The sequence below is a fragment of the Corylus avellana genome, chromosome 4 (genome assembly GCF_965113065.1).
Source record: "Corylus avellana chromosome 4, dhCorAvel1.hap1.2, whole genome shotgun sequence".
Classification (NCBI taxonomy): Eukaryota; Viridiplantae; Streptophyta; class Magnoliopsida; order Fagales; family Betulaceae; genus Corylus; species Corylus avellana.
The window spans coordinates 8659-33689 of record NC_142493.1 but is presented as its reverse complement, the minus strand read 5'-3'; the positions used below and the strand labels follow the sequence as shown (position 1 = coordinate 33689).

The 25031-nt window shown below is 37.0% G+C and overlaps 1 protein-coding gene and 1 pseudogene across 2 annotated transcripts in view; one reads left to right on the top strand and one right to left on the bottom strand.

Annotated features, from left to right (window-relative positions):
* LOC132170063 (uncharacterized) overlaps nt 1–8773 on the top strand; it is a 29484-nt pseudogene extending 20711 nt beyond the window's left edge. The window contains exons 16-25 of the transcript XR_015911850.1: nt 38–165; nt 795–851; nt 3881–3970; nt 4180–4245; nt 4970–5038; nt 5112–5216; nt 5351–5476; nt 6811–6869; nt 7004–7040; nt 8477–8773. The product of XR_015911850.1 is annotated as an uncharacterized LOC132170063 (transcript). The remainder of the gene's footprint in view (nt 1–37; nt 166–794; nt 852–3880; nt 3971–4179; nt 4246–4969; nt 5039–5111; nt 5217–5350; nt 5477–6810; nt 6870–7003; nt 7041–8476) is intronic.
* Nucleotides 8774–13251: 4478 nt separating this feature from the next.
* Nucleotides 13252–14080, bottom strand: LOC148586051 (uncharacterized). The gene is made up of 2 exons (XM_088515155.1): nt 13503–14080; nt 13252–13292 (listed from the first exon to the last, which is right to left on the bottom strand). Exons 1-2 carry the CDS (start codon nt 14066–14068, stop codon nt 13283–13285), a joined length of 576 nt encoding a protein of 191 aa, XP_088371281.1. The 5' UTR covers nt 14069–14080; the 3' UTR covers nt 13252–13282.
* Nucleotides 14081–25031: the final 10951 nt, after the last annotated feature.

The following is a 25031-nucleotide window of genomic DNA, read 5'->3' as shown; positions in this document are numbered from 1 at the left end:
GTCATGAATGATGCCGCTTCTTTCACTAATCTTTTAGGGAATTTTTGGAGTATATCAAGGTGCAAGTAACCATGAAGAATTGCACAATTTGATGAAGGCAACTTTGATGATTAGAAGACTTAAAAAAGACGTTCTTTCTGAGCTTCCTGTGAAGGCAGGCAACAGGTAGTTTTTCTCTTAACATTTTCTCCTTGTCTTTTACCAGCAGTTCAGCCTGTGGCTGGCCTTTTTACATATGAGGAATACTACATTTTATAATGTCTGGTTGGTTTTGTAGCATATGATGGCTCTTTGCCCTTGTAATTACTGAGCTTTTGTATTTGCTTTGATTTTTTTTTTTTAAAAAAAAAGGATCATCTTTGGGTGGTAATAATCTGGAGCATCAATGGGTTTGTGCAATCCAAATTGGGAAAAGTTATGCAGTTTGGATCTGGGAGACTTTTGTTCCATTGACTTGGTGCAGCTATTTTGGCATTTAAATACCATCATGTGGGTAAAACTCTTAAGTGGCTGGGAATCAAACATTGCTTGAATTGTGTGTTTCGAATTATTTTTCTTATTCTAGTTATATATATATATATACCTTCTGCTTGTGTGGTGTGTGTCTGTTTTTGTGGGTGAGCATTTGATTGCATGTGTGTGTTTCTATGCACATGCACACCTGTAAGTATGTCTCTATGTGCTTTTGCAGGCACTCGTGCCCAAGATCATATATGTATTGATTGGAAGTTGGAAAATGCTAATCTTTGTGGTCCTGTGTGACATTATATAATTTCCTCTTAATTGATTCTCAGGTCTTCCTAGATTTGGCTGAAAAGGACATGAAACAAGTCAATGCTTTATTTCGTGAGGTAATTTAGTTCATTCATAGTTGATTTTTAACTTGAACTTTGTCTGATTAAAGTAATTATGAATCTTTAGATAAGTAAAAGTGGTCACCTGTGCGTTGCAACTTTATCTGGTTCTGAAAATTTAGTTTGGATTCTGCGTAATAGTTACAGTTTCATCAGTTGCATGGTATATGTCAAACAAGAGGAACCGGTTTAGTGGTTCTTTACGAAATTTCATAGGGTTGATTTGACTTAGCCATTGGCTGGGTTGAGAATACTTTTTATATTTATAAGTATGTAGTACTTAATTATTCGATAATGTTGAACAATGGACTTTTTGTTGTGAATAATAATTTATTAAAAAGAGAAGGCAAAGCTCTCGTACATGGAAAGTATACAAGAGAAGCTACTAGCCCTAAAGGTGTCTGAAATCTAAAAAATTAATAAGATCTAAATACTTGAAGAGGGGAAGTTAGGAACATAGATAATAGCCCAATCCAAAAGAGATCTAAATAAAAAGGTTTTTAAACAAAGCATTTTTGACTTGTAATCCTCGAATAGGCGCTGATTTCTTTCTCTCCAAACACTCCACATTAAAATCACTGAAATAGCTTTCCAGATAGCCTCCTTGGGATGTCCCCGCCCTTAAGTCCTCCAACAATGAAGTAGCTCTTGGATGTTGTTAGGCATAGTCCATGTAAATTCGAATAAGATGAGAAGGAAGTGCCACAGATCTCTAGTGTACTTGCAACGGATAAAAAGGTGATTAACGGTCTCCTCATTCTTTTTATAAAGGCAATACCACTTAACAAGAATGATACCCCGCCTTCTAAGATTATCAGCCATAAAGATTCTACCCCAAGTTGCCATTCAAGTAAAGAAGGCTATGTGGGGCGGAGCCTTAGCCTTCCAAACACCTTTCCAGGGGAACAAGCACGACTTTCTAGTTTGTAAAGAGTTATAAAAGCTTTTCACTTCAAATACATTGTTGCTGTTGGGTTCCATAACAATCTATCCTCTTTCCTGGATGGGTTGTTGGGGGGTATAACAAAGAGAGGAAAGAGTTGAGAGATTCCAATTCCCAATCCTGTATTGCCATGATGAAACTCAAATTCCAATAAATAGAAGTTTTTTGGATTCCAAGTAATCCGACACCAAGGCCTCTTTGGCACGAGCTATCGCATACAATTTTGGTAATGAAGATTTGAAAGTAGCTTCACCACACCATGATGTTGCCAAAACCGAATACGAGACCCATTTTGAACCCTAAATGAGACAAAGTTGGAGAAGAGCCCCTACCCATTCCTAATATTCTTCCAAAGGCATATCCCATAGGGTAGCTCGGGCCAATCCCCACTCAAGATCTTGTACTTCTCAACAAACACCTGTTTTCATAGAGAAGACTCCTCTTGCATGAATCTCCAAACCCATTTACCAAGTAAAGCTTTTTTGAATAGCATGAGGTTTTAAACTCCCAATCCACCCTTGGGAATTGAGGCACATATAATTTTCCTAGTTTCACCAGATGATGCTTGCCTCTTCGTCTAGTCCGTCCCAAAGAAAGTCCCTTTGAAGGTGCTCCTACCGTTAGCTACTTTGACTGGTAAAGGGAACAAGGACAAGAAGTAAGAAGGTAAGCGTAATAACATGCTCTTGATTAGGGTATGGCGGCCACCCTGAGACAAGTAAATTTTCTTCCAATTAGCAAATATTCTTTTCATTTCTCAGTTACCCCATCCCAAATAGCTTTTGATTTAAAAAGAGTGCCCAATGGAAGTCCCAAATAAATCAAGGGTAGAGAGCTGTTGTTGTAGTTGACAATATCAGCCAACTCTTCCTAATGCGGAACCTCCCCACATTGTGAAAACTGATTTCCGAAGATTAACCTTTTGAGAATTCCTAGTGTGCTTTTCAAATTTAGGTTTCCTAAAAAAAAATTAAGACAACTCACAAGAAGGGTAATTTTTTTTTGGATGTTGGGGAACCTCTCCAAGGTAGGGCCCTTCGAACCCACCTTTGCAGAGTAAACCCTAGTCCCGGTCCCGTGCACTGCACCCTCAGAAGTTGCCCTATACGGAACTGGTTAAATCACTGGTGTTTTACCAGCAGGTGTGGCCCCAAAGGATTGTTTGCACCAATGAAGTGTTGAACTTTGGACCTTGAAGGGTTGATACCTCAAGACCAAGGCCTCCACCACTTGGGCCAACCCCTTGGGGTTACAAGAAGGGTCATTTGACAAGGTTTCTACTCTATTTCAAATTTAACTTTTGTTAGACAAGCTCTTCAAATATCAAGAGCCAAAATGTGAAAGCTATGTACTGTTTAAAGCTTATATATTCATTTCTCTCCTCTCTCATCTATCAAGAACAAAGAAAGAATTAAAAATGAATATTTAACTAAAATAGAGAATGATATAAAGAGCTCGAAGTTTGGTTCCTTTTAAAAGTGACTCTCCTAATTAGAAAAGGTTTATCTGTTCAAATTATAGATTTGATCCAAATTATAGTGCCTCAAAACACATGAGAATATGGCCCAAATTATAGATTTGATCTCGGTCTGCACCGCACGTAGTAAGCGTATCATTTGCAAAGAGGTGTGATATTTCCAGCATGGCATTGTTTTGAATGCCTACTTCGAATCTTGATTGGTAACCACCAACCATAATTCAAGAGAGCATCATACTAAGAAACTCCATGACAATCACGAAGAGGCGAGGCGAGAGTGGATCCCTTGTCAGAGGCCCCTAGAGCTACTGAAGAAACCATGAGGACTACCATTTATCAAGATAGAGAAGCGACCGTGGAAAGCTTGTTTTTCCTTGATATAAAACATTTCTTTTATTGATATCTGGATTTGTCTGTAGTGGCTAACATTTCTTTTTTCCATATCTTGTACAATTGTATTTCTATTTTTCCCTATCTTTCAGAGTCATAGTATGCATGGTCTTCATTCATTCTAAGTGGTTCCTGAAAGTTCCTTGAAGCTGCAGTTTGTTTCCTGAAGAAAATAGGGTTAACAGAACACAACTCATATCGACATCTATTTTGTAGTTACAGGTGATAAAAGGCAGAATTAAAGCCGGCAAATCTCAAGAGGAAGTTGAGTCACTTAAATTCGCTCAGAAGAATCTTATTAACAAGGTATTCATATATAGTTTTGAATATATCGAAGAATTTGGTGCACGTAATAGGTTGGAAGGCCGCTACTATCATTTACATGACTTTTCTTAATTATGTGCAATGGGTGCCTCTTTAACCCATTTTTTACCTACCGTTCAAATTGACATTTCTTTATAGTTGTATTACCTAGGGTAAATTCTTACCCCTGCTAACTCTTTACTGGATTCCAGCTATATACTGATTCTGCTGAAGCCAAGATCCCGGCAATTCTAGAATACCTGGGAATTGTCATTGAGGTACTTTTACCTTGACCTGCCTTCACTCATCTCCTTCCCTTCTTTATTTTGAAGTGTTTAACTGCATACATCTATGGAGGATGGAAGTTATTCGAAGACATCTCAAAAATAAAAAGATAGGATTTGGTTTGTTGATATTCTTAGTGTGTGCACATGATGTGAGGTAGTCTCACTTTGGGAAGAAGAATTGTCCACATTAAGTAGGTGGATTACAAAGGTGCTCATGGGTGCTAATTCCCACATTAGTTCCTTACTATTAAGATTGGGCCTTATAAGTAATTTTAGGGAGCTCCAATTGCAACTTGACTAATTCTTTTGGAGTAATTGCGCAGATGTGGTTAACACTTTCTCTGGGTTGTACATATGTATATTAACTGCATATTTTTGATGTGCTGACATTCATGGGGCATGTTTGTTAATTTCATCTTTGCTTGTTTTGCATTTTACTACATGGACAAAGTCCCTTTATAAGTGCTAGTTTTGGATTGACAATCTTTGAATACTTGACATACAATTTCCTAGAAGTTTCATGCTTAATTTTTTTTATTTTTTTATTTTTTTTATCTTTTTCAAATCATGCAACTCATGATGTTTCTAAATTCTCTCTCCTGGCTGAAGGCATTCTCAATTTCCAGTATTACTTGTACACTTGTTTCTGCATTGTAAATTGTATTGGAATGTTCCTTTCATGTGTGTTAACATTTTCATACAATGGTTGTTGCAGGCAGACTGTAAGTTTCTCATATTTGCACACCATAAGCCGATGATTGACTCTATATATGAGTTTCTTCTTGTAAGACCTCTGACAATTTTATTGAACTTCTCTCATGATTGATCAATTCTCACAAAAACTGCCAAAACTCCAGAAGAAGAAAGTGGGTTGCATTCGAATTGACGGCAACACCCCCCCAGCATCAAGGCAAGCTTTGGTTACAGATTTTCAGGAGAAAGATGCTATCAACGCTGCAGTAGTATGACAGTTTGATCATTTATTTCTATAACTTGTTGACTACTTTCTCCATCAATCTTCTTTTTAGTACTTGTAATCTGGTATTAAAGCTATAATCTGAATCTAAGTTTGCCTTTTTTAATTGTCAATGTGCAGCTATCTATCAGAGCTGGAGGTGTTGGGTTAACTTTAACAGCTGCAAGCAGTGTTATTTTTGCAGAGTTGTCTTGGACTCCAGGTGATCTGCTTCAAGCTGAAGATCGTGCTCATAGGATTGGCCAGGTAAACTACAGCAAAATGTTTCTGGAGTCACGAAACAGCACACATTAATTCAGAGTTATTAATTGTGCCTCTTTAGCACGGAAGAAGTGGAGGCTGTGGATTGTTCTTGTCTGTGGTATGCGCTTACTGGTGGTAGTGAAAATAGGAATTACTTGAGATTTAGAAATCCTCCCTGGGCTATTGCTTCTATTGGTGAAATTCAGGAATCAGTCTAGTGGAAAGTATGATAGGTCGCTGTGGAACAATGATGATTAGAACTTTATTTGTACTTTGTGAAGGTGCAGTGATTGGGTTGTTTCGATAATATGCATCAGTGGCAACCACACATTTCTTTTGATTAAGTGGTACTTAGACTCATGCACACACGCATAACGCATTGATGCAGGCCTGATAGCTTCATTTTCTAGATAGGACATAAAGCAGCCTGGGAGGTTTGGAATAGGGGGCGTAGCACTACTTTTTAAGTGTTGTGTTACATTCTTTGTTCTGTTTTGGTGTTTTTGTATGTGTGGTCCTTAAGTAGGGTTCTGAGCCATTATGCTCTTACCTAAGAAGTCATGTGCAAGTCATGTGATATGTTTAAGGATGAGTTTATCCACTTTTATTTAAGAGTGAGCACATACTTGCTTTTTAAGCCTCTAGGCAGAACTTGCCACTAAATAATATGATATTGGTAGGTAATATGAATTTTAATACTCTCTCTGAGCTGGGACTTTCTGCACTATTCAGAGGCCAATTGGGTTTGGCTGGTCCCACTGCCTAAACACATGCTTCTTGGTTTTCCTCTTGTATATGTGATCTGGAAAAGAAGTGTTAGAATTTCAATGAAATTTCAATTACTTATTAAAAAAAAAAAAAAAAAACATGAAATTTGTCAATGCATCAACTCATCATGTAATTCGAAATGCATGTCAACCTTGTCAGGATAAAACGAATTGGAATAAGGTGCTGGCGTCTACCAATAGGAGTGTTTAGCTTTTTTATCTCTGATTTCGAATTGTTGGGGTTTTTTGTATGGAGCGGACTTGAGGCGCAATTCAATTCAAGTTAATAGTTGTTACCAAAACCATGAGACAGAAAATGCTAAAACACTCTGTGTTGCTCATAATTTTTTTTCCTTTTCTTTCTAAAAAAGGCACTCCTCGTCTAACAGACCAAGGATGGCCATTGGTAGGGCTGAATATCGACCCAAGGTGGGTCGGTGCTCAGCCCTAAGATTAGGAATTTGTTGTACTGTCATTGCTCCTTATTTTGAGCTTTTCTTTAAATATTCTACTAGCTAAACCCAATATCTGTTTGTCTAGTTCTTTGACATGCCTTTTTTATGTTTCTAGGTGTCTTCAGTCAATATATACTACCTGCTAGCAAATGACACAGTTGATGACATCATTTGGTATGTTTATTTTACTATTATTAGAGGGCATAATTTATGTCTTTGTTGGAGTTTTAATGGTTGAACAAGGCTGTGGTCAATGATTATGATGTTGATGATGATGATCGGTACTTTGATCTATTATTTCTCCTCAGGGATGTTGTTCAGAGCAAGCTGGAAAACTTAGGACAGGTAAATTTGCCTTCTCTCTCTCTTCATGTGGATTTGTGCTTGATTTTACAAGTAGCACACACCCTAAAGCCGATTCAAAGACCATTCACTTCCCTATGTTTAGAGAAAATCTAAAAAAAGAGTATCAGACTTACAAATAAATTTTATAAACTAATGTGATACAGCATGATTAGGTTTTTCAAAATTTGAACTTATTTTATATTCAATCATGTTGTGCCACATCAGTTTGTAAAAGTTTTTCTCTAAAATTTGTTTGTAAGCCTAACATTCCTCTTAAAAAACCACAAAAATGCACCAAAATCAGAATCCCTATATTTGACCTAAGCCCTTGATATCTACAGTGTTTCCCTGTAGCTACCCAACCCAATATTTTATTCACAAAAACTTTTATCTCTCCTCTCACACATTTTTCTCTCTCATGCGTATCTCTGTCTCCACCTTCCAAAAACTCTTCACCTTCCTTCAACCTCCAATACCCAAACCCTCATTTGATTTACCAACTCGTCTTCGAGTTTTCTAGAAAAAAACTCATCTTCGTTCTGCTCAGGAAAAAAAAATAAAAAACTCACATTCCTTCAAACCCCAATTCCCTAACCCAGAAATCAATGGAAACGAGAGAGATTGACAGACAGAGACCAGAGAGAAAGAGCTCTCCCGTCGGCATATGCCCTTCCCTTCCCGCTGTAACTATCTCAATGAATCTGATCTGCCATTCCAAGCCATCGGTTTTCTAGAATTCATTGGCCTTGCTTGGTTCCCGATGGCTACTTCTAGAGTTCAGGAGTGAATGAGTTTAGGCGTAAGAGTTACGGAGAGTTTGAGAGATGGAGAAGAGGCAAATGAGAGAGAGAGTTTGAGATACAGTGAAGAGAAGAAAGAGAGGGGAGACGAAGGAGAAAGAATACGGAGAAGACTGATTGAGAGAAAATAAATATCTTTATGGAATAAAAGAAAAAAAAAAAAAAAAAAAAAAAAGAAGTAAAAGTACAAAATATTATTTTAATGATATAGAAAATATTAAAGAAATCTATTGTGAATATATTTGGATTGGGAATAAAAAATAGTTTTATTTCTTAAATTTAAGAAAAATAGTTGGGAAGTCGCTACTAGTGCTTTAAGAGGTATGAGATTTGTTTGTCTACCAAAGTAGTAGTAATAATAATAATATAACGACAACATCAATAATAACAGTAACATATACAGTCAGAGTAATGTGCTCTTTATATGGAGTTGCTACATTCCTCTTCAGTAGCTTAGTTTGAAGTATTTACGAAGTTAAAGAGGTTTTCATTTTCCAACTTTACTGGTAAAAAGAACAATAAAAAACGGGGAAGAGAATATCTTATTTTTTGTGATTTGCGGTAGGTGATTAATTTTTATAGTGCTTGATATGCCCCTTTAGTTTGTAAACTGAATTTCAGTTCCTGAACAATTAGATGCTTGATGACCATAAGAATACCTTAGAAGTTTCATCCAGCCAGCCAAGAAGCAGCCCCGCAAAGCAGAAAATACTTGACTCTTTCATGAAGCGTTGTAAAAACGTGGATGACTTGGAACATCAGTCCAAGTTCAAATATCCCCGGCACTGAGCCACATACCCACATATACAAATGTACAGGCGCACGGAAATTGTCCTTTTCACATGGCAGAGGCATGCGGAAGTATTTTTATCATATCAAGGTGTCCTCTAATCCCACCATTTTGCAGTTGGGGCTTTGGCTCCCAGCACCTTTAAGAACGGTAACACCTGAGGAATTTATTAGGATGACTAAGAATGCTTTAATATAAATTTTGGTCTTAAGTTAAAACAAATATATTAGGAAAATATATTTGCTATCTAATTTTATATTATCGGTTTAATTTGAGAAGTAGTTGGTTCGGACTATGCTTTGATTCGCATTTATTAATAATTTGTTATTCAGATTTAATTAGACTTAAAAGAAAAATGGATTAATTAAATGAGATAAGCTATATATATTACACTTACTATAGCATTTACGTAAGCCATAAATACATATGGATTATATTATATTATATCTACTATAGCATTTACGTATACAGTGGCATTCGCATGGAGACTAGAACCTTCAAATTTCTAATTATGAGGTGTTGTTCGAGGAGGACCCTCTCACTACAAAAAACAGATTTTTTGCTGACCCATGATTACTGACGGGGCTTTCCTGACGTGTTTCGGTCGTGAAGAATGTGGATGTCAGGAAATGGGAATTCCTGACGTGTCGAAATTGACACGTCAGGAATTACTGACGTGCTAAATTTTCACACGTGAGTAAATCTTCTGACGTGTGAAAATTGACACGTCAGGAAATTCCTCACGTGTCAAAAACTGACACGTCAAGAATTTCCTGACGTGTCAATTTTGACACGTCAAGAATTTCCTGACGTGTCAATTTTGACACGTCAGGAAATTACTGACGTGTCAATTTTTGACACGTCAAGAATTACTGACGTGTCAAAAATTGACACGTCAGTAATTATTGACGTGTCAAAAATTGACACGTCAAGAATTGTTGACGTGTCAAAAATTGACACGTCAAGAATTATTGACGTGTCAGTTTTTGACACGTCAGAAATTTGGTTCAAAACGAACCAAATTTGCCGACCTGACAAAAATTGACACGTCAGTAATTACTGACGTGTCAATTTTTGACACGTCGGCAAATTTGGTTCGTTTTGAACCAGATTTTTTCCCTCCCCCCTATATTTTTTGTGATTTATTTCAGGACTATACCCGAATTTTGTGTTACGGTTCACCTGATATTCAATCTATCCATCAAAACCATGCAAATAATATACAATTTTTCCATCAAATAACATACATCATATCCATTAACATCAATCACAAACTACCCATCAAAACTAACTTCAACACACCATAATAACACAAATAACATAATATATATACACCAATCACAAATATATATATATAAACTAACTTCAACACACCAAAATGACGCAAATAACATAATATACACCAATCACAAACTATCCACCAAAACTAACTTCAACACACCAAAAATGTCACATACTAACATAATATACACAAATACAATTACATCAACTTATACACAACTGTGAATAGCCTCAAATTCTCAACCAGACTAGCGATCATTGACATCCATAGCATCCTCTCGACGATGTCCATTACCTGCAAATGATAAAACAAACAATATTCACCAATAAAACAACCACCAAACAAATAAAATCCACTAACGGTAGATGATAATACAAACAATCATTGAGCCCGAATACAAACAATCACGTCGGTAAAGTGAAAGAAAAATGCCCGAATATTCACCTAACTCAGTTGTTAATTATTCCACAGTAAATGATATAACTAAAATAGGTAAAACGTTGAAGTTAGCAGAACTTTGATATAAAAAAAAAATTAGAAAAAAAATTAAGTCAATATATATATGCATGGTCACAGAGCAATCAATAATATATAGACATGAGACAATGAACTTCGTTTTTCCCATGGCAATTATGTGAGACATACGATCTTCTTCTTTTTTCCATTGCAATTATAGAACTTCCATATAGGTTATTAATGTTGGGGGTTCAATGGAAGAGATGATAAACACAAAGGGAAAGCGCCCTCCCTAGCATTGAGTGCATTTATATCTATTTATATTTAGAGTTACAAAATTAAGTTTATGAAGAACTGGTCTTGATGATATTGATATGCATGTATTGCTTCGTGCCATGCAGTTATATCCATTTATACGTGCATGAATAACTCTAAATAATTATCTCAACCAGCAAAACTCTAACCCACATCCATCACCAAACCAACCATGATATATAAACCAAATTTAAGCAAGATTTACAACATCATTAATTATTTAGAATGACTACAACATATCCAAATTCTAAATATATATATATAGGGACAGTTATAAAACTAAATTGACTATTAAAAAAAGTCAGTACCTGATCCACTGTCGACCGACGATCGCACCATCGCAAAGGGTGGGGAAGCATTGTCTGGTGGGGTGTGAAACCGGATCATTTCCTCAAGTTGGCGAAAACGGTCGTCAAACCTTGCCTGACGTTCAGCCTCCTGTTCAGCTGCCTGTCGCGCTACCCGGGCATTGTTCTCAGCCATCTGCTCCGCCACTTGCTGGGCTACCCGCGCATTGTTCTCGGCCAACAACGCATCCATCTCTTCCTTGTGCTTCGCCCTCTCCGCGTCAAGCGCTCTATCAAGTGTGTCTTGTGATATCGTGGAGTACCTGACGTTTCCTGACCGTGCCTGTGACGGTGTATAGTATGAGTGTATGGTCCCCCGCACAGGCAGAATATTTGGTCCGGCCATCCGAACCAGACCGGCATACTCAGGCTTATTTCCCATTGCCTGGGCGAATGCGTCGTTTGGCGCCCACCTGACCGTTCCCTCTGTGATGCTAGACGATGCTGCAGGGTCGGTGGGTATAAGCTCATTCATCTTTTCCTGAATGTCACATTAATTATTGAGTCAGTGGGTCGCACAACTGTTAATCGCAAATAATTTATCGAATATACAAGCAAAACAACATATGAAAAGTGAATATCATACACATCTCTCCTTCACAATATCATTCGGATATCCACCGCCCTTCTTCGTGTGTGACTTGACCTAATTGTGTGCACGTGTAGGTTGATGGCCCAAACGTTCGGCCTGCATTTAAAATAGGTAATTCATTTATTTTTAAATATATCAAATGATATAATGTTAGATATATATAGGATAAATTACACACGTACCTCCTCATGTGTCAATCTGGCATAGCTCATTGATCCGGTGCAATGTGGTGAATCATTTAATGCTCGCAAGCTCTTCATTTTCACCGCATACTCCTACACAGTTAACACTTTTAATATGTTAATACCAATACAATTACAATAAATGACAGTACACAACACTAAGAATTTACATCATGACCTACCCTATTCTCCTGGGTACACCATCTCTCCAATAAGATATCCAGATCGACGGCATTGTACTCGCCTAGCGTCTGTCCCCCCAGTCTTGCCCGTATAGTGTCCGGCGTATCTTCCTCCGTAATGGCACATATTTTTTTGAGATCGTGCCTCCAAGTCCGCAGCTTGGAGCCCATATCCTTAAATGCTTCATTTTTTACTGCTTCCAAGTTGTACTCGGGTGGAACGAAAAAGTATGCCTGCACAAGTTCAACATTGATAAATTAAAAAATAAAATAAAATATGTGTATATGCATTTACTTACTAAACACACATATATATTTGCAACTCAGAGCGTATATATACATATATACATTACTAGTGTTTAACTTATTATTAAAAAACATACCATCAAAGCGTCCCAAATATCCTCCTTGGTACGGTCCGGTACCTTCGACCAATCGTCCGGTATTCGGACGAAATTTCCGCTCCTAACTATGTCTCCGGTCATCCGTCTGAACCGCACGGCACTAAATCCAACGGGCTGGCATGATGCATTGTACTCCAAAATGATCCGTTTGCCGGGGGGGACTCCCGGCCGCCTGTGCGAATCAAGAATGGTAAACACCTCAATAACGGTGTTTCCTTCAGAATCAGTACCTAACAAATTAAAAAATAGAAAGGTAAGTTATTTCGAATTCAATACTAGGTAACAAGTAAATTAAAACCAAAATATGCACGACATTAAAGCATATACACTTACTTATGATCCGGACCTGCCGAGGGCCTAACCGGGCGTCGGGAGCAGGGTTGGTGGGCTGCGGGTCATCCGTGGCCTGTGCCCCACCAACCATGTGTTCCTGGGCCTCTGTCTCAGTGTCCTCCAGACCTGCTTTGTATTTTTTAATAATGTTTAGAATTCTATGAAGTTGTAGTTGTAGTTAAATATAATTGATATTGCACCAATATAGTTAGAAACTTTCAATCTTTTGAATCTTTAAAAAAACAGTCGGGCGTACCTGCGCTATGCTGGGTGTAAAGCCGCTCGACATCGCCCTCATAACTCTGTCGTAACTCGCTGTACGGGTACGAATCAACCCGAAACCCGGTTTGGGCCATGCCTGCCCGAGTGTATGGAGCATGGACAGGGGTCTCCCCTTCCATCGTACCTGGAAGAACTGGTCGATATCCTTCCTGTATCCCAAGAAGCTGAGCAACGTCTTGTTGCTCGCTGTCATCAAGTTGGACTGTCGGAGACCCAGGCAACGTAGACTGCCGCACTGCAGACGAGCCCCTGCGTGCTTTCCTCTTCCCCCTTGTACTCATGGTACCCTGTAAAAAACACCACAAACCCAATTAATTTCTTAAACAATGTATGAAATATTTACTACATTAAGTATGCATGAATAATAGTGCTACATGAGATATATATCAGATTTTAGCAAATGCACAGCTTAATTAAGTGTGTTGATGTAATGTGCATGTAGTGAACAACTACCAATCAAAACATAAATATAAAATTAATTATACTACTATACATACGCTTCGGTTGGATCTAAGTCGTGTCTGACGTATTCGATATGATCTTGTAGATCGTGATCAACATTTCTGGGCAAAATAAGAGGCTCACACTCGTGGTAATTGGCACATGAATCTTGATGTCCTTCAACCTGACCAACGTCGTATATGTTTCTAGGCTTGATCCTTACTGCGCAAGCCCAATCTGGGCACCTATCATCTTGTACGTAAAATACCTGGTCAACTTGTGAAGTTAGCACATACGGCTCATCAGAAACCAGGTCTCCCGTGTGGACAAGGTTTTTGAAGTTGACAAGTACTATACCATACTCATCCACCTTGTACCCCTTGTCCCTCGTGTTGTCTGCCCAATCACACCTAAACATAACGTACTTAGTCCTGTCGTAATACTCAACCTCAACTATTTCCGTTAACTTTCCGTAGTACGTGTCGCCATCAAGAGTCGGCACACACACCCCGCTGTTCTGAGTCCTCTTTCCGGCATCAGATGCAATAGTGCGAAACAGCTTGCCGTTAACCACATATCTATTGTATCTGACTGCTGCCTCCCTCGGCCCTCTACAATGCATTACCAATTTGTCACCAAGTTCATTCCTGGATCGCTCGTCCAATCGATCGACCTGTGAATATATTACGTACAATGGAAACGCACGGTTACTAGCTTTAGTTGATTTTAAAAATTGCACGCAAATAACTCCGACAATTGTGATAAGGTAAACATCACATCATTCTTACGTAGTCACGGTACCACTCGCAGAACAAGTCATAATGTTGGGTCTCCAACTGAGCCTCTGTTGTTCGTCCCCTATTGCATGATCGCCTAAGCGTATCTATGTGCATCCTACAATTCGAAATTATGTTAATTATAATTCAATACGAGCAATATTGTCACAAGTTCATTGAGCATGCAATGTACCAACAAAAGATCTCTACTTACATCCGCAATTGATGAAACTCGTCCAAGTTGAACATAATATACCGGTGTATCTGTGTCATTGTGATTCGGTCGAGTCGGACTCGTGTTCCATTTCCCTTTGAACCATCCAGATTTCTTTGTATCCTATTGTGAAAGGTTGGTGTATTCTCTAAATATCTCGAACAAAACGTCACCAACTCAGTTGCTATGTAGCCCTCCGCAATGCAGCCCTCGGGAGCCGCTTTGTTGCGCACATTAGATTTGAATACTCCAAGGCTCCTAAATATGAACCAATACATATTTTCAGTTTAGTTAGTACTTGTCATGTATTGGCACCTGAAACCAAAAAATAGAAAAATATCCGTAAACAAATTTTACCTCTCTGCCGGATACATCCATCTATACTGTACAGGTCCACCGAATCGGCATTCACGGATAAGATGCACGACCACATGAACCATGCTCGTAAAGAAGCTGGGGGGGAAAACTTGTTCCATCTTGCACAACGTGATACAGATGTCACACTGTAGTCGGTCAATATCCTGTTCGGTCAATGTTGTTGAACATAGGCACCTGAAGAATGTGGACATCTCAACAAGAGGTCTAACCACATTGCTTGGAAGTGAACCACGCAATGCAATAGGTAGAAGCTGCTGCATCAGTACATGACTGTCATGACTCTTTAACCCCGATATCGTACGGTCCTTAAGTCGTATACAACGAGAAATGTTCGAGGCATATCCGTCGAGCACCCTTACATTTCGTAGCACTTTCAAAAAATGTGTTTTATCATCCTTGGACATCGTGTGGGTAGCTTGTTGATAATAGGTCTTACCATCCTGCGGGTCCACAAATGTATGAAGTGTACGTCTCAAGCCCATTTCTTGCAAATCTAAGCGGGCGGCGTGGTTGTCCTTCGTTTTCCCTGGAATGTCCAGTATTGTACCAAGTATGTTGTCCATGACGTTTTTCTCTATGTGCATAACATCAAGATTATGCCGCAATAAATTATCTTTCCAATACGGCAACCTAAAGAAAATACTTTTCTTCTTCCACACTACATGGCCATTATTCGTCTTCTGCTTTTTTCTTTCTTTTTTCTCAGCCTCCCTTGCCTGACCGGCGTTCTCATCCCCAAACACCATCCCTTCTAATTGGCTTATGACTTCATCTCCACTTGGCACATCAGGGGCACATTCTAGTTCTACGTTGCCGTCAAATGTGCTTTTGTTTCGTCTCCATGGATGATCCATGGGCAAGTATCGCTTGTGCCCCATATAACACCATTTATGGCCATGTTTTAACCATTTTGACCATGTCGAGTTCATACAACACGGACATGCCTTCTCACCCTTGGTAGACCATCCAGACAAATCTGCATATGCTGGGAAGTCATTAATTGTCCACATCAACTGCGCTCGCATAACAAAATTATTTTTCTTTGAGACGTCATATGTGTGAACCCCTACATTCCATAGTTCTTGTAACTCTTCAATTAAGGGTTGAAGGTAGACATCTATATCCATTTCAGGTGAACTTGGGCCCGGGATAATCAATGATAGTATAAAAGATGTGTGTTTCATGCACATCCAAGGAGGCAAGTTGTAGGGTACAACCATACAGGCCAAGTGCTGTGCGATGTAGTCATATTCCCAAATGGATTAAATCCATCAGAGGTTAGTCCGAGCCTTACATTCCTGCTGTCCGCTGAAAACTCCTGATGTAAATTGTCAAATGACTTCCATGCTAAGCCGTCGGCTGGATGCCTCAATACGCCATCCTTAATGCGGCCTTCTGCATGCCACCTCATAAAGCGTGCTGTATGTTCTGACATAAACAACCTCTGTAGTCGTGGTATGAGTGGAAACCACCGCAACACCTTCACCGGACGTTTCTTGCCCGATGATATGGGTTGACCGTCCTCATCTAAATTGATTGCTTCCGTCCATTTAGATTCTCCACATACGGTACATGAATCCAACTCTTTATTGCCCTTCCAGAATAGCATACAGTCATTACGGCACGCTGGAATCTTCTCATAGCCTAGTCCCATGTCTCGCAAAAACTTTTTCGCCTCATATGTATTAACTGGCAGAGTTTCACTAGTCTCGGGTAGCAACTGATTGATGAACTCTAGAAAAGCCGAGAAAATCGAGTTACTAACTCCACCAACACACTTCAAGTTGTACAGGTGAACAGTGGCACTTAATTTGCTATGTTTTGTCCCAATATGAAGTGGCTTCTCCGCCTTTTTTAGAAGGGCATAGTACTTTAGTGCATCGCCTTCAGCGGCTTCTTCGGTCACAATTTCCTCACCCCCTTGCACTACGGCCTGAGGCTCACAATTGTCTTCCCTAACTACTTCGTGCATGCCGAATAAATCACGCAACATTCCGTGCATGTCTCCACCCTGATTTGCATATGCACCCGCATCTGAGGCCGGGCGATTGGAATTAGACCCGGTATCAGGACCCTGTACATGCTTCTCACCGTGATAGAACCAAAGTGTGTATTCCGGCATCATTCCTTTTCCCCCTGTCAAGTGGTCGAATACGAAACCCGGCGGGTGGCGCCGGTTATTTCGACAAACCTTACAAGGGCAATAGATGAATCCATCAAGGGTTCTACAGTTACTAACTGCAAACTCCACAAACATTCTACACCCGTCTCTGTATTCCCTCGTACCCCTAGACTTTGTCATCCAACTCTTGTCCATTTTTATCTACGTACATGAGTTAGGAATAAATACATAAGACTTACAAATTGTATACATACTTTCAAGCACATGCATGTATATAAACATAAACCGATACCTAAATATTTGAACCACATTAGAAATATAAACCTATACATTCTCGTATAGGGTTAAATTGTTTATGTCCAAAAATATATACATATTCATGCTTATCTACATTCAACCGTACTGAAGGGTGTATTTATAACCCTTATCTATTATAATTAATCTACAAAAACCAAATAAAAAAAAATACTTGATCCAAAATTTAAGCATTTTCTTTGGTGGGGACCCTAAACAAATTAATTATAGCTAGCTTATAACTTATAAGGTTGTTCTAGTACATCTACCGAGCTAGGTTCGTTACGAGGACCCTAAATACAATAAATATAGCTTAAATGTCGTTAGCCTTTGGCATGAATTAGTAGGTGATGACATGCATGGGTCATACAACTATTTTGTTTGGTGTATTTATTTATTTTGTATATGATATATATAAAGGTTAAAGGAATTTTGAGTGTATTGCAAATATGGCAAATGTTTTGGTAATATATATTTTTGGTTCGGACGTTTCTTGGGTTATTGACACATTAGATTAATTTCTTTCATATTAATCACACTTTTAACAAAATTCCAACTAGTTTTTAGGTAATATAAATTTTAATGCGTTATATTTCAACAAGAACAAGCTATATAAGTTCCTCAAATTAACCAAAATTTTATCCGTTTTGTATGGTTTTTTTTTTTTGTTTGAAAAAATAATATATGTGGGATAGAATAAAGTAAGAATCAAATTGAATATATTTTGCAAGTGTTTTAGGTTATGTGTTTAATTATGATTAGATTTGTTAAAAAAACTCAAAACAAAAGTGCGAAAAAAATAGTCTAAAAAACAAAGTCATGACTTTTTACTTATTCAATATAGCACGTCTATTTAAGTTTGACAAGGTTTGCACTTTTGCCAACTCTTTTTCCCGTTAAATCCATGTAATTCGGATTAAATCCTCGCGTTGTGTGACTTTATAACTTACAAATTAATCCATAACGTTTATGGTTAAAAGAATATTAAAAAACTCATTAACGTTGAATATTAATTAAACAAAGTCTTAAACTAAATCTCTATAAATATTATATATCACCACGCACTACACGTACTAATTAATTAGAAGGTCAAACGATATTGAAATGAATGATAGATTAAAATTCATATAATGTTTTATAAATTCTTTACTAATAAGCCAACCTTTAGCAATTATATTTTCAAACAAAAACCTAGCTAGCATGAGAAACATCATTTTGCATGCATGTGCATATCCAACGTACAATAAGTAATTAATTATTAGATATTCCTAAAAAGAAAAAAAATTTCAGCTCAATTAGATGCTCACAAATACTCAATCCAGTGCATTATTGAAATATATGACAGAATAAAACATCAAATTTATAAAACAACACAATATTATGCAATAAAACAATATTCTGCAATATTAAAACAATATTATATATAAAATAAATCAATATATATTTATAGTTATAAAATAAAACAATATATATATATACATATATATATATATATATACCTGCAGGAGAGATGGTGGAGATTGGCGGAGCAGATTGGCCGGAGAATCGCCGGAGACGGCAACGGCGAAGTGGACGTGGCCGCCGGAGAGAGCTAGCTAGCAGAGAGAGTGCTACGTTGCTGCTGCAGAGAGATAAAGCTTATCACAGAGAAAATGAAGGAGGAGCTAGAAGAAAATGAGGAAGAGTGAGGGAGGAGATAGAAGAAAATGAAGAAGAAAAATACCTGCAGGGATGGCGCGCGGGAGAAGAGAAGTGTGCGTGCGTGCGTGCGATAATGGAAAAGCAGGGGAAAGAGAGAAAAGATCAGGGAAAATCAAAAAAACAAAAGAAAAAAAAATGATGATTAAAAATTAGTAAGTGTATGCGTGCGATGGGACGGCCAGCAGGCGCTGGCCTTCCCAACGCACGTTCCTGACGTGCCTAAGTGGCCCGTCAGGAATAAATTAATATATGTATATAAATATGTTTATATATATGTTATAGTATTAATTATATATATTAATACTAATATAACTAATATTTGTCTGTTTTGTATGTATATATATACATGTACGTTTATATGTTTATAATTAATATAGCATTAATTATATTAATACTAATATAATTTATGTTTTCCTCTTTTGTATTTCATTTGAGTTCTCATGTATTTGGTTTTATTTTATGTACGTGAATAGTGCAGTTACTCTTACAAACAACAATTTCATTTTAACGTGCATGGCTCAAACCTAAATAATATATAGCGTGCATGATTTATATATATATATATATATATATATATATATATATGTGTGTGTGTGTGTGTGTGTGTGTTTGTCAAAACTTTAATATCATCTATCACCAATATTGTTACTTTAATTATTTTAATTAATGAAATACTAAATTTGGTATCTCATAATTAAATGAACGAGATCGAGAAAAATGCATGTTATATATATATATATATATATATATATATATATCCTTTAGTCTAATTTGAACCATGCATGCACGTTAAATAGCCATGTTATATATATATCCTTTTGCATGGTTTTGCTATATATATATATACGGTATCTCGAGTAAAACATGGCTAACAGTTGGGAATTTTCTTATTTTTTTATTTTATTTTGAATGTTCAAATGGCATGGGTTACGGTACGTGTTATAAAAGAGAAGTATATATATATATTAAAGTACTGGCCGGTGTTTGTTTTCTAAAAATTAATTTTATTGAATGTTAATTGGAATTCAATCATATTGTACAATATACAATTAATCTGATAATGTTGGGATCAATCCTATATATATATATATATATATATATATATATATATATATATATATATATTATATTTACTGACGTGTCTCTTTGACACGTCAGCAATTGTTGACGTGTCAAATTGACACGTCAAGATTTATTGACGTGTCAAATTGACACGTCAATAAATTTCTTGACGTGTCAATTTGACACGTCAATAAATCTTGACGTGTCAATTTGACACGTCAACAATTGCTGACGTGTCAATTTGACACGTCAAGAAATATTGACGTGTCAGTATTTGACACGTCAGTAAATAATCAGCCAATTATTTATTAATTTTAAAATGATGTCACATTTAAATTTGGTTCAAATTTACTGACGTGCCAAAGTGACACGTCAGTAAATACTGACGTGTTGTTTTCAACACGTCAGTAAATATTGACGTGTACCTTTTAACACGTCAGTAAATAATTTGTTGACGTGCTACTTTTAACACGTCAGCATTTACTGACGTGCCAAAAAAATGTTACTGTTTGACACGTGAAGAAATGAGCTTTTTTTTGTAGTGTCTCCATTTAGTGTATTTAGGGGCCATAGTTGTCCAAAAATATTTGGATAAAAATTAAATGGACAACTATGTCCCTCTAAGTACACTAAGTTTCACCCTCTCCATTTCAAGTGAAATGGAGAGGATCCCTTTCCGTTGTCCCAAGGCCAAGGGCTTCAGTTTTATTGTAAACAGTAGACTTTTTTTTTTTTTTTTTTTTAATCAGTAGACTTACTGGTGCATGTTAGAAGCTTTGCTTCACCTATCCTAGCGCAAATCTTAACCTACCGCAATTCCACTACTTGAATTTTATATGATTACATTTCCATCACTTTAATTACATATATTACATGTGTGTCCTCAAACCTTGCCTATAAATAGGCCAAATGTAAGTAAGCGCATTCTTAATAGCTTCACCAAATTTTACTTACCAAAATAACTAGAAAGTACATTTTTATAGTTATTTTAATAACTCACTTTTTTAGAGTATCTCAGTATTTTAACAATTCACTTTCACTATTTTATTTAAATATTATTTTTCAAATATTTGTTTATTTTTTTTTTAACTATTAAAGGAAGAGAGAGAAATAAAAAGTAAAAAGGAAGAGAGAGAAAAAAGCTTCGGAGCTACTTAAAAGTGTGAGTGCTAAGTATAATTCTTTTATCCTTAGTTTATGTCAATTCTAGTTATTAGAATTTAATTTATGTCGTTATGATGTCTACATTGCTCGGGAAAGTGTGATTGAATATCTCAAGGAAGGATATTATATTCAATCATCCTTGTAAATATTATAAATGCCTCGTTGTGTACCTAAATTTTATTAGGTATTTTACAATAGCGTCGTTGTGATGCCTAAGTAATATTAGAATCTTTAGATAAATATTATATTAATGCCGTAGTAATGCCCATATAAAAGTATGTAGTAACACTACGTTATGATGCCCGAGTGACATTATAATATTTTAGATATATGTCGTCATGCTGTCCATTTTTGGATAGAGTATAGGAAGAAATTAAGAGGTTGTTATTTTAACCTGTAATTATAATTTTAAACTAATATATGGTCGCGCGCGAGCACACTAAATGCAGTGGATATTTGAATCAAGGGTTAGAACGGGGAATCCAACTTAACGATAGACTTTACAGTGAAAGGTGAGTATAACTACTTACTGAGCATGATACTATTTTAGTAAGTATAACTACTTACTGAGACTAATACTATTTTATAAAGCTTTTGAAGTATGATTATTACATGAGCCTGAATATTTTATGAATAACATGATTATATGCTTTCAATTATTTTTATATGTATTGAAATAAGTTGCGAAACGAAAGGGGATGATTATGAGAACAAAAGAATGATTTTAAGAGATATGTTATTGCATACTGTTGAACATTGAAAATAAGAGATGAATTAAATATGAAGCAAGAAGGTTTTCCTATGTTAACGGTGGGAGCTAAAGGAGCCTTAGGTTAAATAAGAAGCCTTTTGTCTTACTAAAATTGATTGTAAAATTATAAGGTATTCTTATGTTAACGGTGGAAGCCGAAGGAGCCTGCCAGGTTAAAATAAGAAGCTAGGTGCTAACCGAGGAGCCGAAGGTGTGGTAAACGAAAGGTTCAAGTCCTTTAGAAAGTTGGAAAGGCCAGAGATTGCATTGTATACATTGAATAATGTGATTTATAAGTTTTGTGATTTATTTGTTTAACCTCTTTATATTTATATGCATATTTATTTTATGAGATACAAGTAAAATGCATATATGTATAAATATAAAGTCATACATAACAAAGAAAATGTCTAAAGAAGATAAATGGATTTTATTACAAAATAGCTCTACATTGCTTATCTTATCGGCTATGGATTATACAAAACTGAATCTGTCTGGAAAACCTAATGTAGTTGTTATTATAATCACCATGTTAGAGATATTTTCGAAAAAGATGGCTCATATTGAAAATGTCAGTAATTCTTATACCTATTGAGACCGTGGACTCATTAATCCGCTTATGTAAATGTGGTAACACCACAATTACACCACATTTACATAGATGTTGATGCAGATGGTGAAGATGATCCATATGCCTGCCTAGGTTATTATGGATAAGGCTTTCTGGTGCCTTAGTTTGTTGTAGAATATCATGATAGTTAGACATGTTCTAGGTACTTTTAGTGTACATTTACCTATGTGCCCCTGTGGCACTTTTGACTTGTGTGTTTTCTTATCATGTAAAATACAATGTAAAAATCTGTTTAATATAAAAGTATTGTTATCAGCTCTGATGTGTTCTGTGAGGGTTATATAAGAAAAAAATAATTTATTCCGCTGCTAAATTTATAATCTCTAATGATATTGAGGAAGAGATAGTAGTGCTTAGTGGGAACTGAAGACTTCTACTTTTGCCTTTCATTAAGTAAAGTTGGGGCGCTATAGGAACCTCAAATTAGAGTTAGGAATCAATGACTAGATCCATTGGAACTGGGGCATGTAGGTTTATTTAATAGATGCCTCTTCCTGTAAATCAGATGTTGTTGGCAAAAAAAATCCAACATATATGGTTCATGGTTTAGCTTGCCATTCAATAGTTTCCCCCATGTGAGAGTTGTAAACAAATTCTTGGAGAAGTTGGAAATGAATTAAATAGTATCAACGCCTTGTCTTCGTCTTCGAACTTCACATCAACCATCTTCAAATCGCGGATTGCCTAATTGAACACGTTGATGTGTTGGCTCAAATCCGAGCCCTCTGTCATCTTCAAGCCATACAACTAGGGCTGACAATTTTGATACGACCCGACACGAACATGACATGAAATTACCAGGTTTGGGTTTAACTTAAACGGGTTTGAGTCGTAAATAGGTCGATCTGTTTATGACCTGTTTAGTTTACTCTTAACGGGTCGTGTTGTGGGTCACCCGTGGGTGATCCCAGAAACGATTATGTTTGTTTGTTTGTTTTTTTTTTTTTTAGCTTGAATCATGATATAGCAGTTAAACATTTTTTTTCTTTTTTTTTTTCTTTTATTTGAAGGGTGCAGATCTATTGAACTTCATCATAATGTTCTTGGTTTTCTCTTTTAGCTAACCAACCCTAGCCGTCTCCTTCTTCTACCTTTCTTCTCAGTTCTCAGCCCTCCTTTCTTCTCAATTCTCAGTGATATTCAATGTTACAAGGTTCATTTTCTATATTGTAACACACACCAACTTCATTCACAATCACTTGAGAGTTGCCCTCTATAAAATATGTCAAAAAATCAGGACAAAAACTCTCTTCTTTTCTAATTCTTTTGGGTTTTCTAATTTCAAAATTCTCTTCATTTTCTGAAACAATATTTTCAAAAATATTTTCATTATTAGAAGTACTTGCTTAAAAAAAATTAGAGTTTTTAATTGTATTGGATTCAAAAAATTCTGCATCTCCTGATTTAATAATTACATTAGAATCTAATTCAAGAAAACGATAAGATTTACTATGGAAAGTATAACCGAGAAAAACACATTTAGTAGTTCTTGGTCCTAAATTAGTTCTTTTAAAATCAGGCAACCTAACATAAGCTAGGCACCCCCGCAATTTAAAATAATTTATGTTGGGTTTACGTTTAAACCATAACTCATAGGGGGAAAAATGGTTTCTTTATAAATGATGACTTATTCTCTTTTTTCCTCCACTTCCTTTATTCTCTGGTAAGAGCTATAGCTTCTGCGTTTCCTTTGTTCTCCGAGAGCTTTCTTCTTTCCCCTTCTTCCTTCAGTTTCTTTACATTATCATGTCTGGCGATGAGGGATTAAGCTCAGACGGTCTCAGCGGCAATACTTATTCGGCTTGCTGGCGGCCAGAATTAACTAAGGCTGATGAGGCCAGAATTCGGGAAAAGTGCTTTATTCCCAAGTCGGTGAAGCTTCGGTTCGATGACGAACAGATGTGTGCTATTGTGCGTGCTGATGCGCACGAAGTCTGCCTGTACGAGACCATGTTTCTTTCCGGTTTCCGATTGCCCTTCCCACGGGTGGTACGGGAGCTGCTGAGCTATGTGAACCTGGCTCCACATCAGATTGTGCCCAACACATGGAGGCTCTACTATGTCTGCGTCATGCTTTGGCCCATGGCGCTCGGACCAGGGAAGTTTCTTTTTGCACGAGAGTTTTTATGGGTATATTAGCTCCAAAAGAACCAGAAGTGCGAAGGCCTATACAACTTCCAGTCTCGACAAGGGAAATTCGTCCATGTAGACGGCAAGTATTCCAGCAACCACGCGTGGAAAAGGAAATACTTTTTCACTACAGGTCAATGGGAGTTTCATCCTACTAAAGTTGCCAAAGGTCCGAGAGTGCCTCGGGAAACATACGTTCCTGCAGGGAATGCGTCTAAAGAGCCAATCCTCACCAATGATGAGCAACGCCGTGTGAACGATGCTTTAAGGTGGACTCAGAAACACTAGAGTCTATTGAACTATTCGATATTAATGAGTATGGCCTCGGAAGGGAGAGGCCTCGTCTCTCAAGAAGGAGGTGC